This window comes from Drosophila rhopaloa, unplaced genomic scaffold, assembly GCF_018152115.1.
Source record: "Drosophila rhopaloa isolate 14029-0021.01 unplaced genomic scaffold, ASM1815211v1 contig_167, whole genome shotgun sequence".
In the NCBI taxonomy this organism is placed as follows: domain Eukaryota; kingdom Metazoa; phylum Arthropoda; class Insecta; order Diptera; family Drosophilidae; genus Drosophila; species Drosophila rhopaloa.
In genome coordinates this window covers 2,149,847-2,163,029 of record NW_025335047.1, presented here as the reverse complement: position 1 = coordinate 2,163,029, position 13,183 = coordinate 2,149,847, and the positions used below count along the sequence as shown (strand labels likewise).

Sequence of the window (13,183 nt, the reverse complement as noted above, 5' to 3'; positions counted from 1 at the left end):
TGGCCATGGATTTCTGCCACAACAAGTTGAATGACCCGGCGCGCATGTGTGCAAAAATGTGTACACAAACCATAAAATACAAGCCACAAGCACTGGCAGAGCCTTACTTACATAAGTAGGCCTAGGTGCTCTGGCATCGGGGCTCTGGGATTCTGGATTCTGGGATTCTGGCCAAAGCCACTTGGTCCCATGGCCCAAACCCAGACCCAAACCCAAACTCCGAGTGAGGCACGCCTTTTGCTGGTTACGCTTTATTATTTAGTGCTGTAGGTGGACTTGCTGCCTGGGGCAGATGCGAAAAAGTGGAAGTTTTCCCAAATGTTACCGTTGATAGCCATACTTTCCCCATTCCCAGGCAACCACTTCTGGCTATGCGGAAATGCAGGCGAGTGAAAATATTTGTCATGCCACAAATATTTCAAAGATTACAAAATAAACACAAATCTTTGCCGTCTCGTTGTCCCCAAATGCGTTGTCGTTGCCTCTTTACTTTTTAACTTTTTTCTTTTTTTTACCGCTATTCTGCAGCTGCAACATCAGCCACTTCTTGACCACACCCACCTCTCCGAAAAAAAAAAAGTTGGAATAGGAGGAGTTCGACTGGGTCTTGCAGCAATTTCTCACCCAGCCTGACTGCGTTTATCTGGCTTCTAATTAGATGCAGCCCAAAAAAAAGAGAAACAATGCTTCGGGCAGAGGAGCAATAAATCGATCTGTAATTGCCAGACTCCTCTAGCGAAAACAATTTCCATTTTCCCCGGCCTTGATCACATAATTTCCATAATGCCGAGCAGATCAATATGGAGTGAGCGACAAGCTAACAACAGACTGGGGTCCCAGTATCATGTCCATGCATCAATGCTGAAAGCAGCCGCCAGGCAGCAGCAACTTGCAACTAGCAACATCAGCGGGCAACTAGCAACTGGCAACTGGCAACTAGCAACCAGCAACTAGCAACATCGGCAGGCGCCCTAACAATGCAACTGCAACTGAAAGCGGCGGAGGAGGCCTCACTACCAAATGAATTTGCGAGTAATTTAACATGATTATGTCGGCGACAAGGTAGCAATGTAGACATCGAAGCTGCTGCTGCTGTTGCTCCTCGATTGCGTCCAAATTGGACGCAGTTGCGCAAGGCTAAAAAGTCCAAGAAGGCCAGCAGGCTAGGGCGCTACCTTGGCGTGACGCTGTGTTTTATTACCAAACTGGAGGAGCCTCCTGCCGAGACCATGATTCCTTCTAAGTAAATTATGCCCGATGGTCATGATGCCGGGAATGGAGATGAGGATGGGGATGGGTATGCCATGAAATTGCACCAGTCGAAGGCTGTTCTTGCTGCTGCCGGCGTGCATATGAAACAATTACCAAGGCTAGGGCAATATCGGCGAGGTATAGGCCTATTCCGCCCGTCTATATGTGGACATTGTAATTGCGAAGGCTCCTCGAGCCCATCTCATATGCATATTTATGGCTGCTCGGCTGCTTGGCTGCCTGGCTGCTTCTCCAATGTCATTAGAGAGTCAGCGTCTGTTTGTCAGTTTGTCAGGTCGGTGGAACTAGCAACTAGTATTCCTGACTGCTTAATAGATAATAATGAGTCTGGCCTTGGGCGCTGTAATTAAGCAGTTAAGGGAGGAGTCGAAGGAGCCGACATTCTTTCCCACAGTTCCCATATTCCTTGAGCCCTAGAGTGCTCGAGTGTCCTGTCTTTGATTTGTTTTGATGGCTTTTACATGGTTTTTGCATTGCCCCAGCATGGCTTTAATGAAGGCCCCCTCCCATTCTCCTCCCTCTGTCCTGCCAGCAATCAATCTGTCCGGCTGTCAGTATCCAGCACTCTGCCCTGACTCCAGCTAATCACTGCCTTTGGGAGGACCAGCCAGTCTGAAGAGGATCTTGTATCTAGTGCAGGAAAATATATCATAATTTTGTTTGCGCAATTTTAGACAAATTCTTATGGCCCCAATTTGCAGATGGGAGGAGCCGTTTTCGCTACGCTACCCATTCAATTATTACAGCGCTAGCTGTTATTGATAACAGCGCATTGATTACAGCAATTGCCAAAATAATAGTCCCGACCAACGGGAGATTTCGATGCAGATTCAGATTCAGATACGGATGTTGGATGGTGGAGAGATGGAGGTGCTCCACAGACAGGTGATGGATGCCTCCATGGAGCGACCGTTCCCGGCAATCAGCCAACAACAAGTTTTCCGCCGCGCATGCGTAACTGTTTATTAATTTGCACTGGAAAAACTCTCACGATTTGGTGTCCTTCCTGGCTGAAGAACCGCGATTCAATTAAGTGCCACTCCGAGCGCTAATTGCTCGCTGACTTTTGTTTCCCGGTTCTCGGTCTCCCTTAGCCGATTTGTATCTGGAATTCGCTATTCCGTATCTAGCATATAGTATCTCCTCCCACGCCGGCATGGCATTTAGCTAATGATCGGACACCGGAGATAGTGCAGGTTCCAGGTTCCAGGTTCTGGCTGCGGAAAGCTGCGTGTTCTGTCCCACAACTCCAGCCGAAAGCCATAAAACTCAATGGCCCAGCTAGCTCACACGGGCACTCCATACATCATGTGCAGAAGATCAGCAAAGCGATAATTATACAAAGTATTAGTTCAAGCGAGAGCGTCTGACTTGGCATGACCCGTCTCGGAGTTGGAGACGGGATCGGATCGGAGATGGAGCTGGAGCTCTATAGAGAGGTGGTCCGTCTGTGGCTGCCATGCGTAAAGGTGCCAGCTAGTTTATTGAACCCGGCCAGGCGTTAGAATAGGGCTAGTGCCGGGTCTAGGGCTAGCTGCTAGGGCTAGGTCTACGGCTAGGGTTACGTTACACAATTGAAAGAGAACGCTCCCAGGCAGCCGAGTCATTGCACCTGCGATAGAGATCTCTCTTTCTTTTCATCTTTCCCCGTCTCTAAATTTGCTAATTACCATTGGTTCTACGAGGAGCTCTCTTCTTAATAGCCCCAAAATGAATTCTAACACGCCAACTTTGTTAGTCTTGTCTGTCAACTTGTACATTAGGATTAATCAAGTTTCGCAAATTAAGACACTTACATGAAGTCGTTGACAACGAGATCCCTACATTATGATTTGAAAATGAAAATATTTATTATTTGATCGCTAAGTATCACTTTCAAAGTGCAATAAAAAAAAAAAAAATTTTGTTACTTAAGTATATAATTTAGAGAAAGTAAAGTAAAATGAATATTTAGTCAAATAGCTAGGAGTGCTCATACATATATAAGGTTACCTATGCTGTTAAGAAGTTCTTGTGAGACCACACAGAATTATCTTTCTTAGTGTAGTTAGTAGGCAGGCAGCGAACCGAAAAGTTCTGCACTGGTCAGGGTGGTGTCCGCCTACGTCTCCATTACATCACCAGTGGTATAACCATCATTGTCTTGACTCTGGGCTTGTTAGCGTGCTGGCCATCCTAGCATCTTAGACAGCGATTAGCAGCTGGCGCCAGGCAGAATGTCTAATTGAGTGCCGAGTTGCATTCGCAATGGTCGGGAATGCAGGCAAGGGAACGGTTCACTCCGATTCCATCCGAATCCGCATCCGTCCCGTTTCAGCTCCACGACCGTCATAAATGGCAATTAGCGGAGACAAAATGGAAAATTGGGTCAGGGGGCTGCTAATTGCCTTAAATATGAATAAAAGCCACCAGTGTTTGCCGTTTAATTAACATTTCGAACACGTTTTTGGACCGGCAACGTGTTATACAAATCCGAATTAGCATATTCACGCCGAGAAATTGCATAAAATGCCAAAACAGAAATAGACAGCTGGTGTGGTGTGGTGTTGCCGGCGTCCACGACAAGTTCAAGTTCAATGACATCAAACAATAATAGGAAAATAGCAGCAGCATACATAATATGAGCCATGATTATGGCATCCACAGCCACATCCACAAACAAACACAGACGATTTAATATAGAGGTGTCTGTATCGTGCTGTATCGGCCTGAGAAATCTCGACTTGTATTGTGTTACGTATGTATGGGCCAGCTCAGCCGGCGTTTTGCTCTACTAAACAGCAAGATATTCATTTGCATTTCCAGCTGCCACTGTGGGTTTCTCCAAGCCTAACAGAAATTACAGCAATCATTGGCAACCATTTCATTGTCAAGGTGAAAGGTGCACGAGGTACCATAGGCATGACGACTCCCAGAGCCGAGGCGTTAATAGCCAAATTGTGTAATTGCAATTGTAATTCCATTTTGGCCGATACAGCATGGTTTTTGGACGTAGATCTGAATGTGAATGTGGATCTAGATGTGGCCACGTTACCGTTACACTTCAAATTGCCGACAGTTAACCGCAAAGCTTATTTACTTAAATGAAATTAGCCCCCGACCTTGTCGCAGGAAGTCGGGAATTTAATGCTGATAAAATCAGAAAGAACTCCGCCTGCCACTCTGCTGACTGCCTTCCAGGTTTCCGAGTTTCCAAGTTTCCGCCTCCGATTCTGGTTCACACGCTGCTCCGACTTCTGACCATTTAATTGGAGAATCAAGTGCAGCGGGCCACTTGGAACTTGGAACTCGGTGGCCCTTTGGCGGCCTGGTCATTGCCCTAGCCCCCTCGAAAAAGCGCGACTTGCGTGGGTCGGATCAGCGCAAACTAAGTGGCTCTGTGGATGGGCATTTAAGCCGTACAAATGCGTCTTTTATGAGTGTCTCGAGTCCATGGTCAATTTATCCTATCAACTGGGAGACCGACTTGCCAGTCACACTGCTCGAAAAACTGATTTATTCTTCGTTTATGCTTAGGAACTGGATGAAGCAACCCTTGTATTTATTAATATTAAATGTTAAAGTGCTGTAAAGCCTTTTTTCTCAGTGCACCGCAACATTTAGAGCTTAAATTTGGCTTCACACCGAAGTGATTTTGACAAATAGTTTTAGATTTTCTGAGGGAGGCGACGTTGGTGGGCCGAGCAAAGCAAAATGAAATGAAAAGAAAGGAAAGTCGTTTGGGCGCTTAGCATAAATGCTATTTATGGCCGAGAGTCAATTGGAGTTTGGAGTTGGATGGGCGGGGGCCTCCAATTGTGTCATTGTCGAAAGTTTTTTCGCCCCTTTGGCAAATCTCACGTTTGGCAGTCACATGGAGTCTGTGGATCGGGGATTTTGGATACCAGATCCCAAATCCCCAATCCCAAATCCAAAATCCCAAATCGCACAGAGACCCGTTCTTGGGGTTCGTGCGGGTTGGCCCGCAAGTTCGTGATCTCCGGCTGGCGTACTTGTTCTCTAAGTGGCTACGAAATTCCACAGCCACGCATCCGCAGCCAACACATCTTCGGCATCGCCATCGCCACATCCCCACATCGCCATCACCACATCGCCATATCGGTCAATGGTCAGCGACTTTGGCCGGTTTCTGTTTGCCCAGCAAACAGCTTGGACTCTTGGACAATGTATGGAATGGGATGGCCCCCGGTGTCAGGGTGTTTGCATATATGAAATATTTACGAGGAGGTGGAGTAGGAAGCTGTGGGTAAACCGTTGGTACGAGTGACCAGTATGCAGTATCCAGTACCCGGTGCTTGGTGCTTAGTGCTCAGTGCTTAGTGCTTAGTGCTATCAACACGATAAGCCCGATAAGCCGGATCCGCCTTTCCACTTGACATTGAACCTGGGCCGTGGCAGAAATGTTAATTATATGCGCGTGGCTAAGCCGATGACTGGATCTTGATTAACGCTCGTTCTGAGGCCCAGGGCCCGATGACGATGATGCTGATGCTGCTGATGACATCAGCGGGTCGTGCAATTAATATCAAACCATAATGATTGAGTTCTTGGAGCCTGCTGCCTGGCTAATACAAGCTAATTAGGCACATCGGCGAACATCATCGCATCAGGGCCCAGTCGAAGTTAGAAGTTAGATGCTTCCGCAAAAGTGCCATAAAGATGGGGCCTTATTGCGCAAAGCGGCGACTTATATGCGCAATAAACAAAAATATTGAAGATCTCCGTGCGGCGCACTAATGCCTTTGTAATTGGTTATAAATTAAGAAATCAGAAAAACAGGCAATGGGCCACATAAAATACATTTGATGGCCGAAATCGGATAGCTTGGATAGGTTCACTGACCATCATCGCAGTGGTGTAGGTGTCAATTGAAGACGAAGAATCTGGAAGATCGAAAGATCGAAAGACCTGGAGATCTGAAGATCTGAAGACCCCAAGAGCAGGTGTTCTTTCCCCCGAGATTCTTTAATAAGCATGAGAAAAACAAGAAACGAACTCACGTTCGAAGTTGATTGATGAAAACGCCCCAGCGCGCAAAAAGCCAGAGCCAAATTGAAATTGCCGTCTTCGCGTCGTGTCTTATAAAATAATGATAATGTGTGGCGGCTACCGGTTGCGAAGATGGTCGTTTTTATCGACCTTGAGCTTGAATTAAGGCTCGAACTTGATGGCCAGCTGGAATTGCATAACTCTCGAAACGATTCGGATATCTGAGTTGATGGCTGGGCAAACAATTGGCATGGATCGATGGGTAGATCGATCGATCGATGCTTTTGTTATGACGCAAATGCCACTTGTTGTGAAGTACGTGTATCGCAGCGAGATGCTTTATACTCCTCTTATGATACTGGAATACCTATACCATCTGACATTTGCGCTAGTCCCATTGATTTATGGCTCGCAGCTGTCAGCGGCGGGGTTAGAACTAGTCGAGGATACAAATGTATCTGTATCTGAATCTGTATCTGTATCTGTTGAGTCATGCTCACATTTATAATGGAACAATTCAATTACCAGGCCCTGCTGGGAAACTCTTCTCATGCCGCTGCGGCCCGGAGTTCATCAAACTCGGGGAGTCCGAGGCAAGTCCATTAGGCCGTTTTGTTGGCCCGGCTTGTTGGCTTGTTAGTGTTACCGATTTGTGACTGTGTGTAATAATCAATAAGTAGGTGAGAAACCCTGGCGGGGCAATCTATGTTTAAAACACCATGGGTTGCCCATCAGTGCTTTCCTCTTCGCTCGCCCCGTCGCCCATTCACAAAATTCTTTTCCACTTTACTTCCCTCTTTGTCAGAGATCCATTTCCATATGCAGCTCCACAGTTCGGACATGTGTTAATGAAAATTCCAAGAATTCTGAATGCAGGCTTCGTGGAGTACCGCGAATGTGGGTCAACGAGCCGACTATTGTCGCCTATCGTTTTGACTGGGCCAAATCAGTCAGTCAGACTCGGAGCTTGGAGTTTGGAGTTCGGAGCTTGGAGTTTGGAGCTCCGCCATTGCCTGTTTATTGGAAGACCATTAAACAATGGCTCTGGCTGCGGACCTTCTCCGGTTATGGACCGGATGATTGGTGGGTACCTCGAGTGGCAGTAACTACGTTTCGGTTTTGGCATTCGTTGACCGATATTCCTAAGGCCCAGCCCGTGGAGTTCTCTCTTCTTTTTTTGGGTTTATTTGACTGTAAGTTCTGTTTAAACAAGTCGTTAAATCGAACACGCCCAAGAACCAGAAAGACACCGTTGTTGCATCGCCTTTTATACTGCCGTGGTAAATGTGAAAGTTAACACATTGCTCACTTTTGGGCAGATGAGGTGCAGTTGCAGATGGGTAATGATAATGATGGTCGAGGCCATTAGCACTTGCTTTTAATTATGACCCGACTGCCTCCACTCAGTTCCACTCGATTTCAATTTAAATGGGGAAGGGCATGGCACAATTGAATTTGAGACACCCCGTAGAAGAGCCGCTCCTAATTGGGTTTTCTCCCCCCCGCGAAATGCAACAGACTTTCGGGCTTAGATCGCTGGTGAGTGTAGCAGTGAGTGACCCCTGACCCCGGACAAGTGGAAACGGCAGCTGTTGCCAGCTGATGGCAATTTGCCACAATGGCTTTAATTAGCCCGAAAATCCATGGATTCGCCGGCGATTTATGGCAAAGTAATCAGAGCAGACAAACTCGGGCAGATGGGCAAGGTACTCTGTACTCTGTACTCTGTACTTAGTACTTAGAGCTGGCTAAACATAATTTATGTTGACATAATAAACCACTTACCGGCTTGTGTGGGTATCAGGGCCATGGCCAGCAGGACGAGCGCCAGATATGTTAGCTCCTCGAGTCCCGGCGGACTCGAACGTCTTCTTGTCATCTTGTGGTTGTGGCTGCAATGGAGAAGAATGCGGGAAAGCTGGGGTTAATACGTGATAACAAAGGGAAGTAGAGGGGGACATTCTTGCGGACAGTCCGTTTAACCCTTAAATAACAATCAAATCGGGCGGCAATATGTTCCTTAAACGACTGGCACTTCATTAAAAAAGCATGACAAGGCACATGCCGCCCGTCTCAATTTATTTTCTTCCTTTTTTTGGTTTTCAAAATTTTCAATGGCCTCACAAAAGCAATTTACGTGCACAAACAGCACGAAAGCAGAAATTTCGGGGGCGGGTGGGAGAGTTGACATGTGAGCCACCAAAAAGCAAAACCACCACTAGTGGCACCCCTCCTCGAATGTCCTTTGCTGTCCCGTCCCGTCTCGTTTCGTTTCGTTTCCTGACTGGCTGTTTTTCTTCAATTGTTTGCGGAAATCACTTGTTTGCCGATTTGACAGATGTGCAATTTTCCCTGACATGCCCGCTGTCCCGCCGCCCAACCCTCCGGCCACTTCCTCCTCCAACTCCTCACCGCGGAGGTCATCTGTATCTGTATCCCTAAAGAATCCTGCAAGTTTTTTCGCGCTGCTGATTGAAAATGTCAGGCGCAGGCAAAGGAAAACTTTCAGAAAGAAGGACAACCCCTCCCACTTCCATTCCTTACCCCCCGGAGATGCCCATCGTTATAATTAGCAGGCGGCAACCGCCACATATCACGGCTTATCGGTCGACAACTGGCCAACTAAGTCGGGCTTATTTTATTGTCGCCCGGTAATGGCATCGAATGGCCGGCGACACATACGCTTCATATTTTCATTTATTAGCCCAGTTCGCTTGTCGGCTTTTATTTGCTTTATGTTACTTTAATCAAGTCCCAGGAGATGCAACACGTGATTCCACCGAGGGGTTGCTTTTCCGGAAGGTGAGGGGTGGTTGCTGAGTGCTTGTTTTTGGGGGCGTGTCTGGTGGATGTGTTATCCAATTTTATACATTCCATAAAGCAATAAAACTTCCGCCTAAGCACAATGGAGTAGGAAATAGGAGAGTATTGAATTTAATGCCTGGATTTTCTACAGGGATAAGGGACATGTATCGAATTTGATTCCCCAAAGTTCTAGTTGTAACAAACAATGTACTTTTTATTTAAAACATATAAGAAGAATTTCTTATAAAGCGTGATTATTGAACCCCATCTGGGTTCCTCTTTGGGGAGGGGGTCCTACATCCAGCTTCCCCTTCCTCCTTGAAATCTGAGTGGCTTCGATTTCCCCCTGCGGCTGCAGATTGCTAACGAAACAGGCAAATAAAAATCGGCTAATGCTCGACTCGGGCTGGGGCTCATCATAAATGCGCAAATTGTGCTCATTAAAATGCAGGCAGAGAGGCAGAAAGGTAGAAGGCAAAAAGGGGGCTGCCCCAAGAGCCGCAAATAGCATTGCTGTGCGCCGTGGCAACAGCAGAAATAACAAGTAACTGGGGGTATGCAACACACGAAGCAGCCTCGGTCAGGTTGAAAGATTGCTCCATGGAGCCGGGAAGCTGGTTGCTAGTTGCTGAATGTTGGATGATTTCTCGTCTCGGCTTTTCAGCCGGAGAACGCGGCATGTTGATGACGAGTTGACATGACGAGCGACAATAACAATAATGATAATCTCACACTGCCGCGATGGTAAGGATGATGATGATGATAATGATGATGGTGAGCCCGACTGACTGACAACGGAAGCGACACAAACTGGCTATTAGTTGCCGGCCAAAATGGCACTTGTTCTAAAGCTATTAGCAGCACACGAGCAACATGTTGCTGCCAGGCAGCAACTAGCAACCAGCAACTGGCAACCAGCAACAGGCAAACATCAAGCAGCAACTTGTTGCGGTAATTATTCCGCCGTGGCTAAATGGTAAACAATTTTTATTCTTTCGTATTTCTGCGGCTCTCAGTATTTGGGTTAAGACCAAATAAAGGGGTGGTCACCAGCTGCAAGAGGAGTAGCCGTGTGTGTGACCCAAATTCAATTTGTGAATGAAGTGGCCAAAAGAGCTGCACTCGGGAGATAGAAACTTTTACCCAAAACGAGGCAGGCGCTTGTTAACTTGGCCGACTTGGCCCGGGGCGTATATCGGTCATGGGAAATTTGCAAGATTTTCGGAAGAGCAAAGAGGAAAGAGGCTGGCAAGGGCAAGGCGAGCAATGCATCTTCATCCAACAATGGCTGGAATGGCCATGTGCGTTATGAGAAATGCATTCAGGTTCGGGAACAGATGGCTGGCGATGCGTGCATTTGCATGGCCAACTGGGGACTTGGCCAACTCCTCCTTGGCCAGGTCGAAATGCCCACAAAGGGTAAGTTGCTGCTGCGCATGCGTGGAGTTGCAAATGCCAGCTCTCGTTCCCCATTTCTCATCCACCCAGTTGCACAAATTGCGGCCCAGCTGCAGCTCTAATATAAATGTGTGGCACTCGGAGCGGCAAACAAACGAAAATTTACATTTTACCAAGGCAGACGGCCTCAATGGAGGGTGGGAAAATTTCCCAGCCAGGCCATCCCATCCCATCCCATCCATGGGCAGCATTTTGACAGTCGGGGCACGAGTTTCCAGCGGGGGAAAAGGCAATGCCAATGGCAAATGCAAAGGCAATGCCAATGGCAATGCAAAAAGAGAAGCCTTCGTTAGCATATCAAAAGGTGTCTCTTGTCAGAGAGCTATCTTGTGTCGGCTGTCGTGTCCGCTGTCCGTGTCTCCACGAGATTTGTACCATGACCCACAAATACACTTTGGCGCACGCATCTAACGACGACCCATCGACATCGAAAAGATCGCAGCCAGAGATCGATGGCAATTTGCAATTTGCAAGATGCAGGCTGCCACTGCAGCTTTAATTGGATTCTGCCCGGTATCAAATTGACATTTAGCACACAGACTTTGTCTTGGGTTCGAGCCCCATCACCAACCCCAACCCCATTCTCAATCCGAACCCGATCCCATCCTGCGATCCCCATCCCAGGTCCCGTCAGAATGCCGCAGTTTTGACCCCAACCTCACGCGTTCATCTGGGAGATGGTGATTGTGATGGCGATCCAATCCCATCCCACCAAGCTTATCGCATTACACTTCTTCGATTGCAATTGCAATTGCAATTTCTGTTGCTGCTGCTGCTGTTGCTGCTGCATGGCGTTAATTTGGTCTTGTGTTCCTCGATCGCCACACATTTAACGGTTCAGCGGCAGCAGCAATTGCAAATTCCATTTTTTTTGTTTTTCTATTTTTATTTCATTGGGACTGCTTTTGTTCTATGCACTCAGAAAAATGTTATGTCCAACAAATTTTGTTCATTAGGAGCATAGATTTTCTGTACACTAAAACAAGCTGTCAAAATAAGGGAAAAAAGTTTGAAAAGAGTAGTTTTATTTAGGGCCTTATGATTCCCATTAGAAAGGTACTTTAAAACTGAATATATATATTACTTTTCATAGCTTTTAAACTTGGTGTGCATGGGATTTTTTCATTTCTGGTCAGTTTTTTCCAAGTGTACCATTCTGTGCGGTTGTGCATGTCATCCTCATAAATCTGCTGTTGCTGCTGCAGAACTTGCAGAACTTGCAGCTCTTGATGTTGCTGTCCTGCACCCTAACACGTGTGCCTATCGCCTCTAAGAGTCGATACTCAATCGCATAGTTGTGGCCAATTGTTGGCCAAATTGTTGCGGCTTGAACTTTTGAGTTCTGCCAATTTGCAGTTGGCCTCTAGGAATGTGCGACCTTGCAGTTGCATCAAACATTCAATGTCCGGTAATTGTGTAGTGGCAATTACAGAAAGTGTGATAGAAATGAGATTTGGATAGCTGTGGAGATTGTTCTGTCCAAATTGTTAGATGCAAATCATCGACCCCATGAAAATTTGAGCTTGTCCTTAGTATCCGTCGACCTTGTGGCACTTTCAGCACCATCTTCAGCGGCCAAATTGAAGCGGTTTGCTGGGGATTAATAAAGTTCGCTCCGCCGATGAGCACGATCTGCAAATATAACGGTGTCGAGTGGCCAACAAGCAAACAAACGCACCAAAACCGAACTTCTTTGGAGACCGACTTGTGAGTCACTTGTCGGCATGCGGAAGCTGCCCAGCACGACTCCATGGAGTTGCAGCTACACTCCTCAAAAAATTAGAGCTACATTTAAAGAATATATTACCAGGTCCATTAAAAGATTTAAAAAAGTGGTCCCCTTTTTCTCAAAGTTCGAGAATTTTGTTTAGCTTGAATCTAAATAAAACACCATTTTATAAAATCCCAATTGCAGTTCCCCAAACTTCTGTGCTTTATAAAAGGAATTTCAAATTTGATTTGTTATGAAAACAATGAAAGTCATTTAAAATGATAAAGAAATATGTAATACAAATATTTGTTTAATGGCTTGTATATATTTCTGTAGCTTAAAGAAATATTTTCTTGCTGTTCAAAATATTTCTCATTATTAAGAAATAGTTAACATTCAATAACAATTAATATTGGCTGTTCCTTTAGACAAAATCTTCCCAGTTTTTTGCCTCATTTTCTGCGAGTGTATAGCCTGGGAGCTGCAACGCCAACGCCAACTTGCAACAGCAACTGGCAACTGGCAACCGGCAACAGCAACTCCTTTTCCACCGCCAGCAGCGCGACGGCAATTTGCCATTTTCGCTGTGTCGGAGGCAGCACTTGAACTGGATTAGTTGCCTGCCCGCCTTGATTTGTGACAAATCTTGATGACGCTGGCTACCGAGTGCTCGAGCGCCTGGGGCATGCAGCATGCAACCAGTAGCCATATGTGGACTGACCCAGCAGCAACACCAACAGCAACACCAACAGCAGCAGTAGCAACAGCAACTGTGGAAGATCGTGAGCTGATTTTGTTTCGAGCCTCATTTTTTCGCTTGCCACAAATTTCTCTTTTTCTTGGGGTCAAGTTTGTTGCCGAAGAAGCGTTCTGATTTCCCTGAGTTGCAACTGCGAAATGCAGCTGCATGCGATTTCCAGCTCGCCACTGACTAATGAGCTTCCCCAT

General features: G+C 46.5%; 1 protein-coding gene across 3 annotated transcripts in view; it reads right to left on the bottom strand.

Annotated features, from left to right (window-relative positions):
- Positions 1–13,183, bottom strand: part of LOC108043267 (titin) — a 37,750-nt gene that overhangs the window by 13,281 nt on the left and 11,286 nt on the right. For all 3 annotated transcript variants that reach the window (XM_017121883.2, XM_017121881.2, XM_044458704.1), the window contains one exon: positions 8,047–8,153. In XM_017121883.2, coding sequence (XP_016977372.2) covers positions 8,047–8,140 — 94 coding nt within the window. In that variant the 5' untranslated portion in view covers positions 8,141–8,153. The remainder of the gene's footprint in view (positions 1–8,046; positions 8,154–13,183) is intronic.